Source organism: Bombina bombina, chromosome 5, assembly GCF_027579735.1.
Source record: "Bombina bombina isolate aBomBom1 chromosome 5, aBomBom1.pri, whole genome shotgun sequence".
NCBI lineage: Eukaryota > Metazoa > Chordata > Amphibia > Anura > Bombinatoridae > Bombina > Bombina bombina.
The window spans coordinates 575,621,702-575,649,579 of NC_069503.1; the positions used below are offsets into that span (position 1 = coordinate 575,621,702).

Genomic DNA, 27,878 nt, shown 5'->3' on the forward strand with positions numbered 1-27,878 from the left:
CAAAACTGGGAAATGGGTAATAAAGGGATTATCTATCTTTTAAAACAATAACAATTCTGGTGTAGACTGTCCCTTTAAATAACTTTCTAATTTACTTCTATTATAACATTTGTTTCATTCTTTAAATATCTTAAATTGAAGAGTAACCCCAGGTAGGCTCAATAGCAGCAATGCACTGCTGGATCTAGCTGGTGATTGGTGGCTGCACATAGTAGTGTATTGCTGCTCCTGATTCTACTCTTCAACAAAGGACACCAAGAGAAGAAAGAAAGTTTGATATTAGAAATAAATTGGACAGTTGATTAAAATTGTATGTTCTATCTGAATAGGTCACAGATGATAAAATATCCAACCTTAAAAATAAGAAATAACAGTTTTAAGCACTGTTCCCTCTAAGGTGTGCATATGTGCGTAGCCCCTTCCCTTTAAGGTGTGCACAGATTAGAGGGAACAGTTCTCTGCACATCTGCACACTTTAGAGGAAACAGTAGTGGAAAGCCTTATCTACTCCAGTAACATGTCTAAATTGGCTCATCCAAATAAGGCAAAAGGTGGGTGGAATTTGGTGACTGAAAAACAACTGCAGCAAACAAAATATGTTAAAGCAAAATTAAAACTCAACTTTTATATTAATTTAATCCAGTTATAATGTGTTTACTGTCTTTTTCAACATCTCTTGCTTTTGTGTAAAAATGGTGCGTGTCTCACTCCCTAGAGAAGTCAAAAAAGTAAAATCTGAAACCTAGGATTTTAAAATGCTGCAAATTGCCTAAAGCGAATGTTTGATTTGCTGCATTTGCAGGTTTACAGTTTTGGATTTTTGCCTCCTAGGAAACACGGGCACGTATAATAAAAACCAAGAGGTGCTTACTGACATTTTAGGAAATTAAATTGTTAGATGAATTTAGGATAATGAAATTACTTAAAGGGGCACTAAACCCATTTTTCTTCTTTCATGATTCAGATAGAGAATAAAATTTTAAACAACTTTCCAATTTATTTCTATTATCTAATTTGCTTAATTTTTTTTAGATATCCTTTGTTGAAGAAAGAGCAATGAACACGGGAGAGCCAATCACACGAGGCATCTATGTGCAGCAACCAATCAGCAGCTACTGAGCCTATCTAGATATGCTTTTCAGCTAAGAATATCAAAAGAATAAAGCAAATTAGATAATAGAAGTAAATTAGAAAGTTGTTTAAAACTATATGCTCTTTCTAAATCATGAAAGAAAAAAATTGGGTTTCATGTCCCTTTAAGTACTAAATTGTATCCTTAATCTAATTTAATGTCATTCTGTTAGTGATTCAAAATGACAGTAACATTTACTTGGATGAGAATGGTGGAACTTTTTGGGGGGGCAAAATCTTTGTGAAGAATTTATGGAACATGATACCCAATTTTTTCCTTTCATGGTTCAGATAGAGCATGCAATTTTAGACAACTTTCTAATTTCTTCTATTATCTAATTTGCTTCATTTTCTTGATATCCTTTGTTGAAAAGCATATCTAGATCGGCTCAGTAGTTGCTGATTGGTGGCTGCACATAGATGCCTTGTGTGATTGGCTCACCTATGTGCATTGCTATATCTTAAACAAAGGATATCTGAAGAATTAATATTATATAATAGAAGTAAATTGGAAAGTTGTTTAAAATTATATTCTTTATCTGAATCATGAATGAAAAATTGTGGGTTTCATGTCCCTTTAAGTTTCAAAGACTCTTATTGTGCGAACACTGCACAATAATGCAAAGCAATTACTTACATTTACTGTCCCATTTAAATTATAACTTGTATATGAAAGATCCATATTTAAATGCATTAAAAAAGTTAATTTCTCTTTTAATACATATTTTTATGCCATGAAAACAAATCTACTTCCCTAATTTTAAATAAGAGATAATGAGGCCTATTTATCTTTTATCTGTTGTACCTGATCCGACAGTGCGGATCAGGTCCGACAGACATCGCTGAATGCAAAGAGCTCTTGTGAGCTGCTGGCGCAACGCCGCCCCCTGCAGACTCGCGGCCAATCGGCCGCCAGCAGGGAGGTGTCAATCAACCCGATCGTACTCGATCGGGTTGAATTGTGGCGATTCCTGTCCGCCTCTTCAGAGTAGGCGGACAGGGTTATGAAGCAGCGGTCTTTAGGCTCGCCAGAAACACGGGGCGTCAAGCTCCGTACGGAGCTTGATAGATAGGCCCCAATATCTTATAATAAAAAAAACATTGTACGTTTTTACTTCTGTTTGGGGTTGATCACGGTCTATCGTCTCATACTTATCAGCATGTTAGCAGCTGCTAATAAGCTGTTTTTGGCACGATCACAATCAGCTATTTTCATTATCGGCAGAAAAATATCCCTTCACATATTAGCGTGCCAGTCCTGTTTTTCTGATCAAATTTAAATACTTAGAATTCACTTATTCACTTATCAAAAAGGACTTGATAAACCCCCAGACAGAGTACCCCAAAAGTTTTCAAATGTAACATTGGTTTGAGCATGGACAAAGCACAATGGAATCACCTCCTACCATAATTGCTAACAGTGTCACCAAGCAGATACAGGGCCTGATATTCAAAAAACCTTGTCACTGAGCCAAGACATTTTAAAAAATCTCGTCAGTACGGCGAGGCCCTTAAAAAATTTTTTTACAAACACAAATTTTATCTTTAGAAAAGTTTATGTTGCTATGTAGTTTTCTTTATGTGAAACAGAGACTTCTACATTACAATACAAGGTCTAAAAAATTCCCACAGATATTGGGGCTGATTCATTAAGCTCCGTATGGAGCTGTATGCAGCTGTTTCCGTGCAAGCCTTTAGGCTCGCCGGAAACAGGAGTTAAGTAGCAGCGGTCTTAAGAACGCTGCTCCTTAACTCGTCCGCACACCTCTGATGCAGCGGACAGCAATCCATCCGAACACATACAATCGGGTTGATTGACTCCCCCTGCTAATGGCCAATTAGCCGCGAATGTGCAGGGGGCGGCATTGCACAAGCATTTCTAGTGAAATGCTTGTGTGATGATAAATGCCGTCAGCGTATGCTGTCGGCATTTATTAATGTGCGGCGGACATGATCCGCTACATTGGATCATGTCCACCCGCACATTGATAATTCAGCCCCTTTGTGTGATTTCTCTCCCTGCCGGCGAGGTTTTGAATATCAGGCCCCCAGACTCTTCCTGCTCGTATAATTCCTTAGAGAGACATAGAAGCATATCTTTATGGTTAATTACATACACATAACTTATTGTCGTCACTATATTAAATGGGATCAGTCACCATACATACAGGCCCTTCAATGTGTGATGTTATCTCTAAGCCCCCTAAGTCATCATTTTGTGTGTCCTTAAAGGGACATGAAACCCAAAAATTTTCTTTCACGATTTAGATAGAGAATACAATTTTAAATAATATTCCAATTTACTTCAATTTTTTTCATTTGCATCATTCTTCAGCAAATAAACTTCATGACTGAAAGTCCCCTTTGTTTATAGCACTGGTAAATCCTAGCAATTAAAAAATGCTAGGATTTACCATCACTTTAAGTGTCCAATACATGAAGCCTTGTATATAAAATGAGAACTTATATGTGATTAAAAGCAGTACAAATGTAACAACTATCAAGAACACGCTTAAAACATAGTAAATGTAAATAAACGAGGGGACACTGTTGAATATTTTGGGGGCCTAAACCATTGCCAGGCATGTGAAATTCATAAAGATTTTATAGCTTCTATGAAGTTATCTCATCTCATGGTTGCCATGGTTAAGTCTCATTATTTCACAGCTGACAAGGTTATCTTGTTTTTTATTTTTATTTTATCCTTTTTTTTGTGTGCGTATGTTAGCATGAATTGTTTTATAGTTGATGTCTTTTTTTACCATTTATAACATGCTGGTCTTATAAGGTTTTGAAGGTACTTTTATGATGCTGATATCCTTGAAAATGGAACTCATTATATCCCCCAAGAAGTGAATGGTTCCAAGGTAGACGCGACATCATTGCTTATAATGGAATTGAACTCACAAATGTTATCAGCTCAACAAGAGCTAGCAGAGGATGACTGAAATATCTTTCTGTGCACACCTGTTTCTTTGATAAATAAGTCCCAATTTAGGACAGTATGGAAAATGTAACAAAAAAAGAGTAACTTGAAAATTCAATTCACCCTGCACTAGATTAAAAAAACACAATATTAACACATTATTTGTTGTTCTACGATTGTGAATTTAATGTATTTTTTTAAATATACACTCATTTCAAATCTAATGACTGCAACACACTCAAAAAAAGTTGGGACTGTCGACTACCACTGTGTAGCATCACCTTTTCTTTTAATAACACTTAATAAGCATTTGGGCACTAAAGACACCAGTTGGTTAAGTTTAGCAAGCAGAATTTTCCCACATTCCTCCATTATGCATGTCTTCAGCTGCACAATTGTTTCCTTATCTTACGCTTCATAATGCGCCAACCATTCTCAATTGGAGACAGGTCAGGACTGCAGGCAGACCGTGTTAGCACCCGCACTCTCTGTTTACACAACCATGCGCTTGTAATCCGGGCAGAATGTTGTTTGGAGTTGTCCTGCTGGAAAATGCAGGGACGTCCCTGGAAAAGACGTCTGGATGGCAGCATATGTTGCTTCAAAATGTATGCATATCTTTCTGCATTATTGGTGCCATCACAGATGTGCAAGTTACCCATGCCATGGGCACTGACACACCCCTATACCATGACAGATGCTGGCTTTTGGACCTAACACTGATAACAGCTTGGATAGTCCTTTTTCTCTTTGGCCCGAGGAACACAATGGCTGTTTTTTCCAAAAACTATTTGAAATGTTGACTCGTCGGACCACATAACACAATTCCACTGTGCTACTGTCCATCTTTTTAGATGAGACCGAGCCCAGAGAAGTCTGGTCAGTGTTGCATCTGTGGATGCAGCAGTGAATGTTGTTGACTGACCGGTTTATCAAACTATTCCCGAACCCATATCAGGATATACATTACAGACACATGACGTTTCCAGTTAAGGATTCTCTTAATGTTGTGGCAAGTTCTTTAGATATTTGTTTTGCAAGCAGGTTTTATTGAATCTAGGCCAGTGTTTCTAAGAATATTATACATATAGGAGTTGATAACAATCTTTTTATAGAGGTGTGCACAGACCAAACATTTGGTTAAGCCAAATCTGGGCTCGTTTCACTTGAGCTGTAATTAGGATTGTGCAAGGTCGCAAACCAATAAATATGCTGTGGGAAGCAATTTTGTTTATCGACTGCTTCTGATGGCGCATTATATTTTCACATACCCTAAAAAGTATTAAAAGTGATAACTTAAATCAGGTTTCCCAAAAAAAGCGCAAACCGTTAATTCACTGTCGGAGGCTGAAGATACATTGAGAAAATTACATCCAGCTCAACTAGGTGTAAAAGAAGAAAAAGGAGCTTTTTGAGGCCTAGTTGCCATTGAAATTTAAAATCTTGCAAATAATGCAAGTGTTTCAATGTAGTAAAAACTTAAATTATGCTTACCGATCATTTTCTTTTCTTCTGTACGGGGAGAGTCCACAGCTGCATTCATTACTTTTGGGAAATACAGAACCTGGCCACCAGGAGGAGGCAAAGACACCCCAGCCAAAAGCTTAAAAACCTCCCCACTTCCCTCATCAGTCAGTCATTCTGCCAAGGGAACAAGGAACTGTAGGAGAAATATAAAAAAAAAAACAAGTAAGGCCACACACAGAAAAAAAACGTGCGGGGAGCTGTGGACTCTCCCCATACAGAAGAAAAGAAAATTATTGGTAAGCATAATTTAAGTTTTTCTTCTTAAAACGGGGAGAGTCCACAGCTACATTCATTACTTTTGGGGAATCAATAACCAAGCTTATAGAGGACAGTAAAGGCAAACGGGTCGGAACAAAAAGGCGGCCCCTTCTGAAGGCATCAAAGCCTGACACAACCTGGATTCCCGATAAAAAAAAAAAAACTTCAGCAGAAGCAGAAAGAACAAAAATATGGAAAGAGGAGAAGGTAATTGCCCATCAATTTGAACCATAAGGATCCCATTTAAAGATCACTCTAAATTCTGGACTCCACTGAGCACAAAAACCTCTGAGGAGACAAAAGTCCCATTCACTAGAAGCACACAAACAAAAACCATTCCATGAACAATGGCAAGGGAAACAACAAACAAACTCCCACACCACATTCTCCCTAACAAAAGGAAGGAAAGAATCTGTTAAGAAGGTCCGAAAGAACCGCCAGAAACAATCCCCGAAGATTCAAGAACAAAAAAGAGAGAGAAACCCCTAGCATAACTCGCAAGAGGACAAAGTCATGTAGAAAATACTCTACCAAAATTCCAGGTCACCTCCTACATGGATCCAAAAGGAACCAAAGTAAAGCCTTAACCAGAATCGAAGTCCCGGAAGGACAAAAGGACAAAAAAGGTAGAACAAGACTACCTTAACATAGACAGCTAACTAGCACAGAGCCACTGAATACCCGTAGGTGAGAAAAAACCCCAGGAGCGGACAGGAACAGAAAAGTAACATCCATTTATGCCACAAACGAAAGCCGCTAGCTTCCATCAGCTAGGCAGTCAGACTTAACGTCAAGCCATAGTAACTAGCCAATCGAGTACCTAGCAAACTTGCACCAGGACCCCCCACTAGAAAAACAGGGTAAGGGAGGACAGCACCCTGACCAATAAGGAAGAACCAACTACCCGCTAAGGGAAGGTTCCCATCTGCAAGGTCTCCCAACCTAAGTAAGGATCCTTGGGGAGACAAGATACGTGGATGATGCCCAAACAGAGCAGTCAGAATTCTTGACCTCTACTCCGATCGAACAGCCCTAACACAGAAGTGACTGTCAATGTCCCAATGTCCCAAGTACAAAAGAGATTAAAAAATCCCAGCATCGCCAAGGCCGAGAGATCAGATAATGAATCTCCAACCACGAGTTCCTAAGGAAAAGAAGCAGGAAGGAGGCACCGACACCCGGAGATCCTAACTCGGGATCCAGGATACCTATCCTTATTACCCCTCAGAAACCCGAAGGGAGGGTACACTGCAGACCATAGAAACCCTCAACCCACTGAACTCCTAGGCCTCTATTTATCAAGCTGTCAACCACAAATACGCTGGAATTCCGCAGCGTATTTGTGGCGAGCCTGATACGCCTTAGTTATCAAAGGCTAGAGACTGGCAAAAGTAGAATATAGTGACGTAACATACGATCCGCCGGACACCGACACAGATCGATGGTTATGTCACTCCAGATGTTCCGAACGCAAGTTCGGTACAATCTGACTACTTTTGGAAGTTATCAAGATCCTAGCAGGTACGCTCTGCACTTTTCCTGTCCAGCGTACCTGGTTTTCAATCCGCCGCCCTGGAGGTGGCGGATGCCATAGGAATCAATGGGAGTCTGACAGCAGTGAAAGCTCATGTTCGCTGCTGCCCGATATCCCATTGATTCCTATGGGAAATGTCAACACCTAACACCCTAACATAACACCCCTAATCTGCCCCCCCTACACCGCCGCAACCTACATTATACTTATTAACCCCTAAACCGCCGCTCCCGGAGCCCACCGCAACTAAATAAAATGTTTAACCCCTAAACCGCCGCTCCCGGAGCCCGCCGCAACTTTAATAAATATATTAACCACTAAACCGCCGTTCCCGGAGCCCACTGCCACCTACATTATACATATTAACCCCTATCCTGCCCCCTCTACACCGCCGCCACTATAATAAAGTTATTAACCCCTAAACCTAAGTCTAACCCTAACCCTAACACCCCCTAACTTAAATATAATTTAAATAAATCTAAATAAATATTATTATTATTAACTAAATTATTCCTATTTAAAACTAAATACTTACCTGTAAAATAAACCCTAAGCTAGCTACAATATAATTAATAATTACATTGTAGCTATTTTAGGATTTATTTTTATTTTACAGGCAAGTTTGTATTTATTTTAACTAGGTACAATAGTTATCAAATAGTTATTAACTATTTAATAACTACCTAGCTAAAATAAATACAAAATTACCTGTAAAATAAATCCTAACCTAAGTTACAATTACATCTAACACTACACTATCATTAAAATAATTACAAAAATTAACTACAATTAAATACAACTAATTACAATTAAATAAAATTAACTAAAGTACAAAAAATTACTAAATTACAGAAAATAAAAAAACAAGAATTTTAAACTAATTACACCTAATCTAAGCCCCCTAATAAAATAAAAAAGCCCCCCAAAATAATAAAATTCCCTACCATATACTAAATTACAAATAGCCCTTAAAAGGGCCTTTTGCGGGGCATTGCCACAAAGTACTGTAATCAGCTTTTTTACCTGTAAAAAAAGAAATACAACCCCCCAACATTAAAGCCCTCCCCCCAAACCCCCCTTAAAAACCTAACACTAACCACTTGAAGATCACCCTACCTTGAGCCGTTTTCACCCAGCCGGGCACAAGTGGACCTCCAGAGGGGCAGAAGTCTTCATCCAGGCGGGATCTTCTATCTTCATCCATCCGGAGCGGAGTGGGTCCATCTTCAATCCAGCCGGCGCGGAGCATCCTCTTCCATCGACGGCCTAAAGAAGAATGAAGGTTCCTTTAAATGACGTCATCCAAGATGGCGTCCCTTGAATTCCGATTGGCTAAAAGGATTCTATCAACCAATCGGAATTAAGGTAGGAAAAATCCTATTGGCTGATCCAATCAGCCAATAGGATTGAGCTTGCATTCTATTGGCTGATTGGAACAGTCAATAGAATGCGAGCTCAATTAAGTTAGGGTTAGGGTTAGACTTAGGTTTAGGGGTTAATAAATTTATTATAGTGGCGGCGGTGTAGGGGGGCAGGATAGGGATTAATATGTATAATGTAGGTGGCGGTGGGCTCCGGGAGTGGCGGTTTAGGGGTTAAACAATTTATTTAGTTGCGGCGGGGTCCGGGATCGGCAGGATAGGGGTTAATAACTTTATGTAGGTGGCGGAGGTATAGGGGTTAATAGGTAAAATGTAAGTGGTGGCGGGGTCCGCGGCGGCGATGTTAGGCGATCTTAGGTGAGCGTATTGGGGCCGTTGAATGCAGATAAGTAGACAGCTTGATAAATAGAGGCCCTAGAGTCAGATGAGGAAAGCTACCTCAGGAGGAGTCAAATGTATAGGGACAGTAGACCAGATCCTTCCAAATAGAAGGAAAATGAAGAAACCCAGGAATATTCCAGTAAAGAAATTCCCCAGCAAAACATCCTCCATTTCTCCAGAAGAGAGAAAAGAACAGCCCCAGTAGGAAGACAGAGATTTCCCCAGGACTGGGAGAACAAGCCTGCTACTGAACGCCAGACAGATCCAAGACTATTAAAATCTTGAAAACAGAGGAACCAAAAGGCCAAGTCGAAGACAAGGACTAGGTTAAAAAAAATGGACCCCCAAAACCAGGTGCCAGATCCAGACCAAAAACCTTGCGGAACAAATACAAAGTTACCTGGAAATTTGCACCAAAGTTGATGCATGCCATACCCCCATGGGGTCTTGAACTCTGATCTCTCATGATGTATCCCAGTGGCTGTCCACTCAGCCCCAAAAGGCCTCTAAGATAACACCCACAAAGTCCGAAGACAAAGGAAGGGCCCAAAAGAGATCAGAACTCCATGATTGAGAAAACATGACAGTCTCTAAAGATCCATTTTAAACATACAAAGATGAACAGTGGCACTACTTAGACTTTTCCTCTTGTAATAAATCAAAATCAGAGGTAAGAGTAAGATTAATTTTACTATATGTTAGAGGAAATGGTGCTTGTGCACAAATATAAATATATACACAAAAGAAGAATGGTATAAAGGATACCAGACTACCCAAAGTATGCACTTACAGCACTCTAGGTCTGAACTAAAGATTGGGATTCCGTAACAGGATATTAAAATATAACTTTTATTGGTATTAAAGTTAAAAAACCAAAATTTGTTTGGTTGATACACACACGATTAAAATTTGCTCCAGTGCTTGAATCAGTATAATAAGTTTCACATTAGATCACTATTCATGATAATTCGGCCTGAATAAATTCACTAGTTATAGTGATCTAAATAGTTCAATGAATTAACTTGCTAATGGTTACCAACAGAGTGTTCATCTGAATAGTAGAGCTTATATATAAATTCTGGTCAAGGTTATGTACTTTCAGCTATATAGGCTCCTGCTATCCTCATTCAAATGAATGATAGCAGAGTAAAAATTATTAATAATGATTATCCACAAATAGGGGTACTGGTGAATTAAATAATCACACAAACAAGGGTTTGATCAATTCTAACCTGGGTAATAATTTAAACCTGTTTATTGGTATAAATAGTAATGTGTGCGTGCTTGGTGTTACTGTAGTTTTCGAAATTTCATTAGGTATATATTCCTAAAAATTGGAGTACAGTTATAATCACAATAAGCCTAGTTCTGTGTAGCCCAGACCTTCGATCTGGCCACTATGGTTCACTAAAGTTATTAAATAGTTATACCCTGATTCGTCCATATAGCAATGGCTGTAAAGGTTATTATGGATTAGGTTAATCCACCTATATAAATTTTAGGCGTATGTTGCATGAAAAACTAGATCTACTATCCCAGCGACTCCCAGATTTGTATCAGTTGACAAGTGTCCCAAAGTTTATTAGCAGTGCCACAAATTATTATTATTCTGATCCAATGTATGGAAATTCAGATTAATTGCCTTTGGCGCAGCCACTGTTATGGTCACAAGTCTTATAATTATCAATCTTCAGTTTGTAACATACTTCTCATAGGGCATTTATATACTGGGTTTTATAACTACAGTTAAGTTTTGTATACCCACTTTCAATAAAAGTTTCTTATGATTTAGTTTCAATTAAATAACCGTGTTGTGATATCAATTAATTTCGAAAGCTCTGAAAATTGTGTTCAAAGTTAAAGCTCGGTCTGGCACAGCTCAGATTATAAATATAGAGTTAACAGTCCATTTGTTTAATTCGCAACTAAGTTGCAGTTTGATATATATGTTTCGGTTTAGGCGCTGTGTGGTACAGCTAATACTGTCACTATCAGGTAGTTTCAACCGCACTCATACATTTATAAGGTCTTACAATACACGCACATTCACACACTAATTAGTTAGTTTAAGTTAAAACTGGCACAACCCAGTTATTATGGTAATATCCACAATGTGGCAAGTAATTTTTAAAGAAACTTAGTTAGCTATTAATGGAATAAAGTCTGGCACAACCCAGGCTGTATGGTGTTAACTCGTTATTGTATATATAGTATGAAAGATTTTTCTATAAGCACCATGTACCGGTCCCTATTAGGTACCCTGACCAGATAGGTCAAATATCAAAGTTTATAAGGTCTTACAATACACGCACATTCACACACTAATTAGTTAGTTTAAGTTAAAACTGGCACAACCCAGTTATTATGGTAATATCCACAATGTGGCAAGTAATTTTTAAAGAAACTTAGTTAGCTATTAATGGAATAAAGTCTGGCACAACCCAGGCTGTATGGTGTTAACTCGTTATTGTATATATAGTATGAAAGATTTTTCTATAAGCACCATGTACCGGTCCCTATTAGGTACCCTGACCAGATAGGTCAAATATCAAAGTTAAAGCTCTATAATTGCGGTAACCCTTTGCTCCACATGATTTTAGCGATACTGGGCTAGTTTAAAAGACATAAAGAATAGAGCGTGAACGAGTTCAACACTCTCCCCTGACGCGTTTCGCCCGATTGGGCTTTATCAAAGGCAGCGAGCCGCCGTGTTTTTGGGGATATATACCCTGTGGGACCGGAAGTCCCGCCCCCGCTCCACTCTAATAGGATTTCTAATTGGTTCTGAGTGAATTGATAGACAGCTATTTGCTCCAATCGCAAAGTCTTGTATACGGACCTGCATGAGTCATACTCAAGGCTACTGCGATTGGTTCTGACTGAATTGATGGACAATAGGTTGCTCCAATAGCACGTTAATGTTTATAGTACTACATGGTCCGTATTTGTAGAGAATGACATTTATGCTGTATATATTATCGTAAGAAGATTTGACAATAGTAAACTGACTCTCAAGTATCTAAATCTAACCATTATTGATATAGATCGGATATTCGTTATAGGATATTGATCATCGGAATTCCTAGGATTCAATACGCTACAAATAATAATGATAATAACTCTCAGGTACCATACATTCTCAAATTCAGTGGATATCATAAATCTGTAAATATGTTAATATAGTCCATATCCTTAAGTGTACGATAATTGAATCTACATTTACTGTTCTCCCACCATAGTCTTGGTTCAATGTTTTAACCAATTTACTATTCATTATTTATGCGATTACGTTCAAAGGCTCACTAGAGCGTTGCTTCAAAAGCATTATGGATTAGTATACCAGAATTAGTTTCTGCAGCTATTTTTATATATAAGCAACTGCTGGTTCAGTTTTCAAAATTAATTTATTCAAAGGGGGAATAAAATAAAAGTGTTGTGTATAGAACATCTATTCAATTGTAATCTGTGTACTGTCTTCCGTACATCTAAATTAAAGTGACATGTGTATTTCTTCTAATAAATTATTATTTGACTGGAATATGCTCTGTTTTTGTGCGTACAAACAAACATGTGAATGTTATGGGGCAGTGAAGAGATGGGAAAGGAAGTGACACTGGAAAAAGTGTGAAAGGAGTGAAAGAAGGTGTTTATGGGAGTTGATTATATTTAAAAGTGTTGCTAGAGATGCTAGAAGAAAGAAATATAAAACTGAAAAATTATTAGATTTCAAAACCAGAATCACTTATATATGTGAGTATGTCATGAGAGTGGATGTCATTTATTTCCTTGTAATGATTTATTAAATATCGTTCGATGCTTAACTTATTTGTCATATAAGTTATAATATAGGTTTATTGTAATAACCATCAACCACACTATGTTTTGGGGGAAATGGCAATGTCAGCTATTAAATCATATGCTGTTATATGAATGTACAGAATGAGAGTTAGGTACTAGATCAATATTTCATAAATATTTTAGCGGATATCCTAATATTGCCCTGTCTGGTGTTTACATTAGGGACTATCAACAGTTGATCATTTGATTCTGGGTATGTTTAAATGATACTAATAGAGATAATACTCTTCATATTATAATGAAACTTTTCTAGAGTTGAATATCATTCTATGATTTTATCTTGTTTTACCATCATGAATTTTTTGTAAAGACAGAGAAAATCCTGTTTTTATAGGTAAGTTTGTACGTTTGGCCTTGTTCTTTCTTATCCTTTATTGGAAGAGTTTATTGTTCTCTTCGTGATTATCCTTAGACATAAAGATTATTTTATCTTATTCTTTCTTGTGTCAGATTAAAAGGTTATTCTACTGATAATTACAGATAAACATACAGATTGTTCTGTTCGTTAAGACCCCAAGGTTGAACCGAATTTAATAAATAGATCCATCGGCTTTCAGATTTCAATAATGCCGTTTCAAGGTCCCCTCCTCTGAATCCTAGGCTGACTTTCTCAATACCCCAGCATTGTAAATCTCTTTGGTTTGAGTTGTGATGTCTTAGGAAGTGTGCAGCTACACTAGTTAAGGTCTTTAATTCTTCTTTGTCTTTGGCTGCATTTTTGATGTTCCTTAAATGTTCCTGAAGTCTTACTCTTAGTTTCCTAGTTGTCATTCCGACATAATATAGGTTGCAAGTGCATTGGAGTACATAGATTACACTTTCAGTATTGCAACTTATGTATCGTTTGATTTTATGATTTTTTCCAAATCTGTCTTTAATCTCCGTAGTATTTTTCATAAATTTGCATGTGCTGCAATTCCCACATTTGTGAGCTCCCGGGTTAAATGCTGAGGTGGTCTTTTTCCTTTGGAAATGACTACTTGTCACAATATCTTTGATGTTTTTAGTCCTCCTAAATCCAAATGAGGGGCTTGGACCCAAAGTAGTTTTCAATAAAGGGTCAGTCATTAGAATATTCCAATGTTTCTTAATTATGTTCACAATTTGTGGAGTTTGAGTATTGTGAGTCAGAATTAGTCTGGGGATTTGAGAGTTAGTTTTTTTCTTCTGTCTTTTATGAAGTAGATTTTGGCGTGGTGTTAGACGGGCTCTCTGTTTGGCCTTTTTGATCGATCTTTTGCTGTAGCCTCTTTTCAATAATCTTTCTTCCAGATCTAGTGCTCTCAATTCAAAAGTTTGAGCTTCTGAGCAATTTCTGCGAAGTCTCAGGAATTCCCCTGTTGGAAGGCTTCTCATTGTGCCTGGGGCATGTGCACTAGTGCTATGTAGTAAGCTGTTGGTCGCAGTAGGTTTTCTAAACAGATCAGTGCTAATGACCCCATCTCTGTTCTTACGGATGGTAATGTCCAGAAAGTTAATCTGTGTCAGACTTTCCTCATGAGTTAATTTAATGTTCAGTCGATTGTTATTCAGATGACCAAGAAATTCTTGTAACTCCGAATGAGTGCCTTCCCATATAAAGAAGATATCATCTATGAATCTAATCCATAAAGGTATTAGATCCGTAAATTTCTGATTCTGTTCCGTAAATACATATTCAGTTTCCCACCACCCGAGGAACAAGTTGGCATATGTAGGTGCACACGTAGTGCCCATAGCTGTTCCCCGGGTTTGTAGGTAGAATTGACTGTCAAATGTAAAAAAGTTGTAACTCAATACCATCCTAAGTAGTTTAAGGACGAAGTAATCATGTTCCTCCCCTTCTTCCGAGTTTTTGTCCAAGAAGTATTTTACAGCTTGTAAGCCTTGTTCATGGTTTATGGATGTGTAGAGGGATTCCACATCCGTGGTTACCAGCCATGTTGTATCATTCAGTGTCAAATGTTCAAGTCTTTGTAGGACTTGCATTGTATCCTGTACATATGAAGGTAGTTCCTCTACGTAGTGTCTTAGTCGATGATCTATGTACTCACTCGCCTTTTCTGTTAAACATCCAATCCCAGAAACTATTGGGCGTCCTGGTGGTACTTCGGCATTTTTATGGATTTTTGGTAACATATAAAAGGTGGCGATTTTAGGATTACTGACCGTAAGGAACTTCTTTTCTTTGATAGTAATGATCCCTTCATTGTAGGCTCTATTTATTAGATTGGTATAGATTTTCATGTATCCATCCATTGGGTTAAAGAGCAGTTTGGTATAACAGGATTTGTCCTTTAATTGCTTTGCAGCTTCTCTCAGATACATATCCAATGGCCAAATTACTATATTGCCACCCTTGTCAGAACCTCTTATCACAACTTGATCCCATTTCTTCATTTCCTGGATAGCCATAACGCACACATTACTATTTATACCAATAAACAGGTTTAAATTATTACCCAGGTTAGAATTGATCAAACCCTTGTTTGTGTGATTATTTAATTCACCAGTACCCCTATTTGTGGATAATCATTATTAATAATTTTTACTCTGCTATCATTCATTTGAATGAGGATAGCAGGAGCCTATATAGCTGAAAGTACATAACCTTGACCAGAATTTATATATAAGCTCTACTATTCAGATGAACACTCTGTTGGTAACCATTAGCAAGTTAATTCATTGAACTATTTAGATCACTATAACTAGTGAATTTATTCAGGCCGAATTATCATGAATAGTGATCTAATGTGAAACTTATTATACTGATTCAAGCACTGGAGCAAATTTTAATCGTGTGTGTATCAACCAAACAAATTTTGGTTTTTTAACTTTAATACCAATAAAAGTTATATTTTAATAAGTTACGGAATCCCAATCTTTAGTTCAGACCTAGAGTGCTGTAAGTGCATACTTTGGGTAGTCTGGTATCCTTTATACCATTCTTCTTTTGTGTATATAAGTCTCTAAAGATCCAGTCTGGATCAACCTTCAGAAAACCTACAGCTCAAGGAATTAACGAATAAACGAGCATCCTAAAGCTCCTATCGGTTGACGGCAAGAGAGACTGCATAATAATCCCCCAGATCCCCAAGTATATAGAATCCAAAAGGGGATAATACATGACAAAAACGGTCCCTAAGAACCTTGTCTCCACAACCAGATGACCGAAAGTCCTACCCCTAAAAGGCAAGGGGAAGTGAGAAGCATAGCGATCCTCAAAAAAGAGGAAAGAAACACTGGCAAAAGATCTGAAAATCGGACAATCCAATCCACAAGGAATAATCGCCCCCTACACCAGGTATTGGAGATCTCCATGCAGTCATCTGATCCTTCCCCCTCGGAAACATACTGCCATAGCAGAATACGTAATCCCAGCAAACCAAGTAAGTAATGCAGGGACAAAACACTTAGAATCAAGAACGACCATCATCGGACGCCCCACCAAGATGAAATAACGTAGGACCAGCCTAAAATCTAGGATAGAAGGGCCTCCTATAACTTGTAGAAACAAGAAAAACAACCTCGTAACAAGAGGTAAGCAAACTTAGTACCCAAACAGGAACAGCCTGTTGTCAAGGATACAAAATGTCTGATAGAACCTCAAAAGAACAGAGTGAACTAGTACCCAGCCAGGACCAGCCTGCTGACCACGGTACAACCGAACTGTTCAAAGGCTAACTGAAAGTTCTAAACCCTAGCAACATTGTCTGAAGATAAAAATTCTTTTAAATTTTCATTTTTTTTGGACTTTCACCAGAAGTAACATATATAGCGACCAAAAAATTGCTAGCATCAAAATCCCAGAGAAAAAGGAATTTCCCTTAACAAGGAAAGACTACAACAGCCAGGAGTTCCAAAATAAATAAATAAAACATAAAAGAAAATCGGCAGCACCTGCAGGTAAACGCCAAAAAGGAATGAAAACACCAACAGGACCAGCCTGTCAGAGACCTGATTCCTCAAGAGACTCAAAACTGAGATTAGATACACAAACAAAAGACAATCGGGATTAGGATCCACATCCCTCCACTCGTCTAACGCTGTTTGCCATCAGAATCAGAAGACTGAGGATCCAGTGGCAATAAAGACTGAAATCCTCCAAAGCCTCCAATACCTGCCTCAGCAGTACATGCAGGCGTGTCAAACTGAATCGAAAGGCAAAACTCATCTCCGGCGGGCATTTGAAGGCCCCGACCCTGACGGATGTACCCCTGAAGCCTCAGAGGGAACCGCTCCCCCAGAGGAAAGACCTGTCTCACCTGGCGCCATGGGTAAGCTCTTTGCTGGCCCTGAGGAAGTTGTAAATGTGCCAACACCAAAAGTATGGCCATGCGCAACTGCTAGTGGAAATAAACCTCATTCCAGAGAAGGGGTAACGGTATATATGGGGTAACTGCCTGTGTAGGAAGAGAAAATTCCAGGGAATGCACCTCACGGGACACAAAATCCTCAGAGGCGGACGGCTCAGCGCTCTCTAATCTCTCCCCAGGGGAAGAAAAGAGCACTCTATTATGGAACATAATTGATTGGGCTGGATTACCCGGGCCTCCATACAATCTAAGCAGTAAACTGACTCGGAATCAGAGAAATCCTCCTCAGAAAATCAGAATCTTCCATAACTTGACCGGACAAAGTTTTGGCAAAAATAACTGGCACCTCACACCCCCAATGGCTGGGACACTCACCACCTCCTATGACCCAGACAAGTAGAGAACAAACTCTCTCCACCGACACTGGGTCAAGAATACTAAAATGGAGAACGAAAAACATGACCACACTCGGTCACAAGGTGCAACCCACAGGCCAAGGAAAAGTGTGCCAGTCCCATCAAGAACTGCGTAGCTCGGAAAAAACCTGTACGTTCCGTAAAATCCGTAACATCACTACACATAAGCAGACAGAATCACATAACAAATATGATTAAAGTCCCCCACTATTCAATAACCCCCCTCAGAAGATATTAACCCTAGATTCCATAAAGATAAAGGAGTCCCACTGAGACACTGTGTTCTATCATTACATTATATTCCCACAGTGAAAGGAAAATGAAACGATCTTACCGGAATCTATGCCGTGGAACAGTAACACGGTCCTTCAAGTTTGACATATAATAGCGTTGCTTCTGACATGGACTTGAGTGAAGAAAGCAGGCAGCGAAACTCGTCAATGCTGATTACTTATGGAGCTGTTGATATGAGTCAGGATGGTTTCACAGAAAGACTCTCCCTGCATCTCCGGACTCCAACTTTCATCCATGCTCTCACTGAGAGACTGACAGGACTAGCTAAAACTCCAGTCCCATCTCGAAGAGTACTACCCTCCATAAGAGACTATTCCTTAATCTTATGACACTTCTCTACCAACCTGCTGTAACGAAAGGCAAAGAATGACTGGGGGATTAGGGAAGTGGGGGAGGTATTTAAGCCTTTGGCTGGGGTATCTTTGCCTTCTCCTGGTGGCCAGGTTCTGTTTTTCCCAAAAGTAATGAATGCTGCTGTGGACTCTCCCCGTTTTAAGAAGAAAAATGTAATATGTAATATTTATTGTTGTCCCATGTATAGGAATAGTCACACTTATGCTTTTATGTAAATATCAGTGTGCATCTGCATATAAAAATACATGCAAGCACATATCTACAAAATTCAAACTAGACCTATGCCTAGGGCAATAATAAATATACAGGTGGCCCTCGTTTTACAACGGTTCAATTAACACCGTTTCAGAATAACAACCTTTTTTTCCAGTCATGTGACTGCTATTGAAAAACATTGAGAAGCAGTGCATTTATTAAAATAGCCAGTAGGTGGAGCTGTCTGCTTGTGTTGCAGCAAAGCCAAGCAAGCTGAAATTAATCAGTTTAACCAGACCTGAGCTATCAAGCAGATTTCAAAGGAACAAGATCTTCCTGTCTATAAATCAGTCCAGATTGGAATGCATAGAAAGAACTGTTTGCAGAAAAATGCAAGTGAAGTCTGTGTTGTGTGATTATTTTATTAGGTTTATAATGCTGTTTAGCAAATGTTTTTGTTTTTTTAACTTAGTTTAATTATATATTCTGTGTTGTGTGATTATTATATTAGGTTTATAATGCTGTTTAGCATTTAAAGTCTTCATTTCAAAGCTTTTAAAATAATGTATTAGGTGTTACTTATGACAATTTTGAGTGGGGCCTGGAACCTATCTCCCTCACTTCCCATTGACTTACATTATAAACTGGGTTTCAATTTACAACGGTTTCAATTTACAACCATTCCTTCTGGAACCTAACCCTGGCGTAAACTGAGGGCTACCAGTAATATATAATATAAATAAGTGTAGAATATAATTAGAATAAAAATAGTATTTGCTTATAATTTGCTTATAGTTAAAAACTAGCAACTAGCTTGAGTTTCAAGAAATCAGACGTCGCATGGAAGCGTTAACTCAGCATTAACTTACACCTAAACAAAAAGAGCAACTGCACGCAATGAGCAAAATATTTAAAAAAACTTTTAGCTGTCGGCCACTTCGTTAGCTTACGGCTCCATTTTTTACAGCTAAATGGAAGTGAACACTCTTTCAGGCCAAACATTCAGAAAAAATAGTTTTCAGAATATTCGGCTGCAGCAGTATTCAGTATTTGTTTTGTTTAAAATTAAACAAATACTGAATATTCCTGGAACATTTAAATTAATTTCCATTAAATGAAATGTAAATGTTCCTTTGCTACAAGGAAAAAACTCTTATTGGCGTGGTCCTGTGCTCTGTGAAGAATAGGGTTGTCAGGTGTCCAGTATTTAACCGGACAGTCCAGTATGTTAACAGGCTGTCCAGTAAAATCTATATTAAAATTCGGACACTCAAATGTAAAAATATAGACACCCGAAGTCAGGGCTCGACAAACCCAGGAGCCAGGGAGCTACTGGCTCCTAGAATTTTAGCACTGGCTCCTAATTTTTGGGGTTATTCTCCATATATCCATATACAAATAGCACTGTCTGGGTCCTAAAAGTGTTTCTGGCTCCTAAATATTCTTACTGGCTCCTAAATTTTAAACATATTTGTTGCCCCCTGCCTAAGTGTTAGCTAAATTTAAAGGGCATCCTATGCCTCTGTGCATTAGAAATATGGCTAAAATTGACTAACACATGTTCTATTATATGTTTTATGGGGGGTTGTTAAATCATTCCTCCGTGTGTGTGTGTGTGTGTTACTCTCAGTAAAGGGGGTTAAATCACTACTGCATGTACGTGTTACTGCAGGGCTCAGCAAACCCAGGAGCCTGGGAGCCACTGGCTCCTAGAATTTTACCCCTAGCTCCTAAGTTTTTGGGTTATTCTCTATATATCTTTATACAAATCCAACTGTCTGGCTCATAAAAATATGCCTGGCTCCTAAATATACTTACTGGCTACTAATTTTTAAACAGATTTGTCAAGCAATGTGTTAATGGGAACCAAGGGCATAAAATTATATTATACATGGTGGGATAAAGGCTGGGGCCTAAGGTTTTAGCTATTAGTGGGACATTGCGTAACCTCACCTAGCACCTGTGCCCAGTCACGCTATAGGTAAGTATGTGTAACAAAATGAATGAATACTGCTGACCGCCATTGTCGGTATTTATTAGTTGTTTTACATTTCATGGTATATTCATTCGGATATTTGTTTTGTGAAAACAAAACAAAAATACCTGTTTCATTAACAAATTTGCTTTTATAACTAAACAATGCACCTGCCTAGTCTTTTATATAAGGTTATCAAATTGATTTATCTAGAGAAATCCACAAAGACAAATAATTTTGTAAATACATTTTTAGATAAATGTTTTTAAAGAATCTTAATCAACCCCATTAATGCACATCAAGGCTCCTGAGCCTAAATATATTCTCATTGAAAGGAATTAGTTTACAACATAGAAGTAGACAGAGGTAAATTGTATAACAGAAGTAAAATGTATTTTTGACATAATACTCATACGTCAAATTACTTGAATATAGCATAACTACAAAAAGCTGATAAGAAAATATCACCTGAACATCTCTATGTAGAAATACAGATATTTTACCTCAAAATTTCTTAACCTCACCATAGTAAGTGCTCTGTGAACAATTATCCTTCAGCTGCTATCAGCTGCATGTTGAAAAAAAAAAACCATGGGGATGTTCAAGTGATATTTTCCTGTTAGCTGTTTTACAGCTATGCTGCATCACTTTCAAGTAACATTTGGGTGTCATGTCCCTTAAATGTGTGCAAGATTAATTTTGACTTCCATTTCATTTAATTTTAAACACAAAACAAAATGAAAACTTTTGAATAAACATGTGAATGAATGACAGGAAGTGTCTGACAAAATTTGAATATTTACATTTTAGTATTTTTGGAACTCTGGCAAGCAGATAAATCAGTATGTAAAACCTTTTTAAACCAACTAAAGCTGACTTGTGCATGAAGAAAATAGAATAATGTTTTTTTCTGGCTCTAGGGGGCCGAATTATCAAGTTCCGAATGGAGCTTGATGCCCCTGTTTCCTCATGAGCCTTCTAAAGACCGCTGCTCCATAACTTGTACGCCTGCTCTGAGGCTGCGGACATCAATCCGCCTGATCCCATACGATCGGGCTGATTGACACCCCTTGCTACCGGCAAAATGGCCGCGAATCTGCAGGGGGAGCAGCATTGCACAAGCAGTTCACAAGAACTGCTTTTGCAATGATAAATGCCGACAGCGTATGCTGTCGGTATTTATCGATGTGCGGCGGACTTGATACGCTACATTGTATCATGTCCGCTCGCACTTTCATAAATAGGCCCCTAAGTATCTACCTAAAACACTGTAAGGTGTATTTGGCATGCTATTTTATTCCTTACCAGGTAATGAAGAATTCATGCAATTCCAAACTTCTGTCTGAAAAAGAATAATATTTTTAAAAACATATTAGTGTATATATTTAGCAAAACAAATCCAACAAGCATTTATTTGTTTAACTTGTGAAACATAAATCTACACACAAATGTAATTTTTCTTGATTTTGTTAACCCCTACAAATATGCAAACAGATCAATAAGACTATCAATGTAATGAAACAATTAACTTTGATGCTCAAAAAAAAAAAGGGTTGTTTTTTTTTAGTTGCTGCATATTTATTATTCATCGTGCTGAAAAGATAATAAAATGACTGAGATATTTCAAGAAGGTTTTTATGTCAAGCAGTGTTTCCATCATCTCTGCACCTGAGAGAGCTGTTTTGAAACCATTATGCAATTCACTTAGCTATGCCAGAAATGTTGCTATTGTCTACTAACAAATATGCTGGTCTCTGTGTAAAAGAATGCCTCACCCAAGCTTATAAAAAAGTCATGGTATGTTTTTCATCCAAAGATCTTCAAAATATTTCTATGTTAAAAGGTCTTTATAAAAATATTTCCTTTTGTAATTCTTTATCGAACTGCATTTCACCGATCAGTGCCACATCATTTGTGCTAATAATAATTATTTGCTAAGTAGCACACACACATAACAGTTCTGGACTACACTGATCAAGTGAGGTATTAATGTCAATTTAAAGGGACATGAAACGCATTTTCTTCTGTTATCGGGTTAGCTTTATTCTATTGTATCCTTTGTTGAAGGAGCAGAAATGCACTACTGAGATCTAGCTGAACACATAGAGGCCGAATTATCAAGCCGTCAACTGTGCTGCATTCGCCGGGACCAATACGCTCGGCTAACATCGCCTAACATTGCGGACCTGAATACGATCTCAATATTTATAAAAAAAGCCGGCAAAAAGCCGCGCACCAAGTATGGGGCGATGAGCAGCGGACTGTTGTTAACTAACAGTCATCGATCTCGCTGCTATATGGCTTTTTACCAACTTTATTTATACACTGTCACTAAACACTGCCACTATACTAAAATGTTTAACCCCTATCCCGCTGCTCCCGGACCCCGCCTCAACTTTAATAAAGTTATTAACCACTATCCAGCCGCTCCCGGACCCTGCCGCCACTTAAATAAATGTATTAACCCCTATCCCGCCGCTCCCGGACCCCACCACCACTAAATAAATGTATTAACCCCTAAACCCCTGGCCTCCCACATCACTACCATTTACTAAACCTATTAACCCCTAAACCGCCAGCCCCCCACATCACCATAAACTAAATTAAGCTATTAACCCCTAAACCTAACAAGCCGCTAACTTTACATTATAATTACCTCATCCCTATCTTATAATAAATTTAAACTTACCTTTAGAATTAAAATAAACTATATTAAACTCTTAATTAACCTACCTTAATTATTATACTAAAATTACATTAAACTATATTAAACTATTAATTAACCTACCCTAACTATTATACTAAAATTACATTAAACTAAAAATTAAATTAACTATATTACATATTTAATAACCTAACCCTACTCAAATTATTTAAATCTACTATTAAAATTACTAAATTACAGGGGGGCGGGTCCGACCAGCGACCAAGATGGCTGCTTTTCAACTATGGCTGATTAATAGCGCTGATAAATCTGCTGTTTATCTGTTCTAACTCTCCTCATTCCTGTTCTTTTTTAAGCGTTCTGGGCACATTATCACTAGCGGAGCAGACTTATAGAATTTATACGCAATAAAAGAAGCCAGGCAAACCTGAATAGAGAAGATACGCAGCAGAGGCCAAATAGCGGCCTGGACCTTCTTCTACCCCCTAGTTTCCTGACAAGTCAGACTGAACAGCTCAGTAAACTTTAGAATAGCAGGCTTCAACGCTATAATAAACCCATAGGATGGAGATGTCACTTTTCACTTTGGTGGAGAAACTGGACTGTTTACTTTGCAGTAACTTTTCAAGACTTGAAGAGAGCATACTAGCGGCATGAGAGGGAGATGGTGGCGTGGAAAAGCAGAGAATCCCATCAAATACCCCAGACAAGGTTTTAGATGTGCAAACGAGACTGGGACCTACAGGGCAACCAATTTCAGGTAAACCGACACGATCAGAGCCAATAAACACTCTCCTACTTACCCCTGCTAATGCAACGCAGCTGTCGGTGGACATGACACTCACTCTCATACCACCGTCACTATCAGCGAATCCTAGAGGAGACATTAACTTGGATTGGACCGAGGGTAATGAAAATGCTGTTCCCCGAGTGAATATGACGGCGCTCTCATACTTACAGCCGCTGAGAGGTAGAGCGATACAGACAGGTGTAAGGGAGAAGGCGGATCGGACACCGCTCGTTAAGCAGGCTCATTCCATTACTAGAGGCCTCAAGCTTACCCTGCTGACACCCTGGGTTTGGTGGCTCAGACCCGGAAAAAGCAGGTTCGGGTTTAATCAGGGGGACTTGATAAGAATTGATATCCACCGCGACTGGTCTCCGCTGAGACGGTGCATGAGCACAATTGATACCCCATTAGTCAGAGGACTGCACAGAAGAGTCGGCATAGGATAGAGGACTATTTGGAAATGGACAGCTCCGGGGTCATCGGTGGTCTTATATTTTGCATACCCCAGACTTGATAATCTATACGGTTTCTACTATATGTCCTTTGTTATGCACTTGGTTTTTTTCACATATAAGCCTATTTATTTATGTATCATGTTCTTGTCTCTTCTATATACGCCAAACCCCTAAGCAGTATTAATATGATAATACCAATGGTTGCCTTTATTTGCGTTGTACTTAATGGGCATACATTACCTATAATGAGTTAGTACTTATTTGTGCTTAATGTATTACTGGCTCTAACACTATTGGTTGCTTTGATCATGGCGACGTGCTGCCGGCGGCCGAGGTAGCCCAATCATGATGTTAATAACAAGTTATTAAACACCTCCTATTATATGTATTTAAAGGGAGAGACAAAGTTCTATATATGTTTGGGGCTCATACTACAATCTACTTGTACTCAACCTTAGAGACTGGTGACTGGATTCTAAATGTAATACTCATTGGGGATTAGGAACATCCTCGTCACTGCCCTATATATTTTTTTATTTTTTATCCTTTTCTTAGCTAGAAGCATGAGTGATAACCCAGGAATATGATATAACACTATGTTACTGTGTTAAGATTTAGTATAAGATGTAAGATTGTTTCTGATGATGTATATTAGAGCCATACTGTCCCTTAGTAACCTTGTCAAGAACTCAAGCAATTACTGACTTGGAGTCCCACGTACAACACAACTCTAGAGACATTAGTCTTTGATTTTTTCTGTTCAGGATCTGGGATTCTATCTATGACAACCTTAATACTCACTATAATTCCTTAAAACCTAAGGTGCATGTATATGCTCCTATAGTTTCATATCCTTTGCACTGTAGCCAATAACTCCGTATAGCCTGAACTTAAATATTCACTTATGGTATTTGATGTCTGCCACTTTCACTTTATAGTTAATCTAAAGCCTATATACCTTTTTGATATTAGCATACCTAATTAATTTAAAATGAGGTTATGAGAGCTTGTTCTGTCATACCCTACAAAACATACTCATACCCATTATCCCTACATCATAGGGCCGTATTAAGAGTTAGCTCCATAACTACTAAAACTACACCGCTCTATTTCTAACAGGCTCCGCTCCCCATACTTTCCCCTTCCCCTCCCCCCCCAACCCGAGGGATAATTTAGAGAATACCTGTAAGTCTATATAGGTCACCAGACCCTACCCTCATCCCCTTCCTTTCCCTCCCCCCCTTTTTCCTTTTCTCTACACCAATGAGCTTACTACGTAAGCTACGGAAAATATATCCTATAGAACCCTCACTCTAGTTTTTCATGTATGTCTATGCTTCTTAACGTTCATTACTAACCTGTTCTAATGATGAGGTGGTAGAATTCCATGTACAAAAAGAAAAAAAAAACAGTAAAGAAACTCTTATTGACTAAATTATTTTATGTCACAATAATACACTTGAGTGTTTAACAGGTCTCTATTATTTAGACCATGACTAACCACACCTTTATTCACAGTGCAAATATTGTATTTATTTATGATCTGGCTTATGATTATATTGATAATGTGACATACTATATATATATTTCAAATTCCCTAATTATCTCTTTTATTTTGAAACTACTATCCCCAACTACTTGGACAATCGATATTTATGACTCAAGAGTGGTCATTAAATGAAACGGGGAATAGCCAAATATAAGGAAAAAAAATGAAAGAAGTTACAAACTCAATACATAGGTTAATAATTTACATATAGCTGTACTTATATTTTAGAGTCATATTATTTTATCTCTATACTATAAAGTACAAGTTGTATATTGTATAAATGTGTTCACTGCTGTGTTGTCTAAGCTCAAAATACTGCATTATGACTATATTGTAACCTTACTCTGTTGATATTCTATATAACCTCAATAAAACTATATATTTTTTTTTTTTTACTAAATTACAAAAAAATAACAACTAAGTTACAAAAAAATAAAAAAACACATTATCAAAAAATATTTTTTTTTTTACACCTAATCTAAGAGCCCTATCAAAATAAAAAAGACCCCCCAAAATAAAAAAAAAACCCTAGCCTACACTAAACTACCAATGGCCCTTAAAAGGGACTTTTGGGGGGCATTGCCCCAAATAAATCAGCTCTTTTACCTGTAAAAATAAAATACAAACACTCCCCAACAGTAAAACCCACCACCCACCCAACCAACCCCTCCAAATAAAATCCTATCTAAAAAACCTTAGCTCCCCATTGCCCTGAAAAGGGCATTTGTATGGGCATTTAGCTCTTTTACTGCCCAAAGTCCCTAACCTAAAATTAAAACCCACCCAATAAACCCTTAAACCTAACACTAACCACAGACGATCCACTTACAGTTTTCGAACACCGGACATCCATACTCATCCAATCGGCAGAAGTCCTCAGCGAAGCCGGCAGAAGACTTCATCCAAGCGGGCCGAAGTCTTCATCCAAGCGGACAGAAGTCTTCATCCAGATGGCATCTTCTATCTTCATCCATCCGGCGTGGAGCGGCTCCCTCTTCAAGACAACCGGCACGGAGCATCCTCTTCTTCCAATGGACAACGATGAATGAAGTTTTCCTTTAAGGTACGTCATCCAAAATGGCGTCCCTTACATTCCGATTGGCTGATAGAATTCTATCAGCAAATAGGAATTAAAGGGGAAAAAATCCTATTGGCTGTTGTAATCAGCCAAAAGGATTGAGCTGTCATCCTATTGGCTGATCCAATCAGCCAATAGGATTGAGCTCGCATTTTATTGGCTATTCCAATCAGCCAATAGAATGCAAGCTCAATCTTATTGGCTGATTGGATCAGCCAATAGGATGAAAGCTCAATCCTATTGGCTGATTGCAACAGCCAATAGGATTTTTTCCCCTTTAATTCCTATTGACTGATAGAATTCTATCAGCCAATCAGAATGTAAGGGACGCCATCTTGGATAACGTACCTTAAAGGGAAACTTCATTTGTTGTTGACCACCAGAAGAAGAGGATGCTCCGCGCCGGATGTCTTGAAGATGGAGCCGCTCTTTGCCGGATGGATGAAGATAGAAGATGCCGTCTGGATGAAGACTTCTGCCCGCTTGGATGAAGACTTCTGCCGGCTTCGCTGAGAACTTTTCCACTTGGATGGGGATGGATGTCCGGTTTTCGAAAACTGTAAGTGGATCGTCCGTAGTTAGTGTTAGGTTTTTTAAGGGTCTATTGGGTGGGTTTCAATTATAGGTTAGGGACTTTGGGCAGTAAAAGAGCTAAATGCCCTTTTCAGGGCAATGGGGAGCTTAGATTTTTTAGATAGGGTTTTTATTTGGGGGGTTGGTTGTGTGGGTGGTGGGTTGTACTGTTGGGGGGTTGTTTGTATTTTTTTCACCCATCCCTTAACAGCGAGCGTATTTAACACAGCTAATGCGGTCAA

General features: G+C 38.3%; 1 protein-coding gene across 1 annotated transcript in view; it reads right to left on the reverse strand.

The window, feature by feature from the left end:
* RECK (reversion inducing cysteine rich protein with kazal motifs) overlaps window positions 1-27,878 on the reverse strand; it is a 445,421-nt gene that overhangs the window by 169,600 nt on the left and 247,943 nt on the right. The window contains exon 4 of the mRNA XM_053714521.1: window positions 21,832-21,868. Coding sequence (XP_053570496.1) covers window positions 21,832-21,868 — 37 coding nt within the window. The remainder of the gene's footprint in view (window positions 1-21,831; window positions 21,869-27,878) is intronic.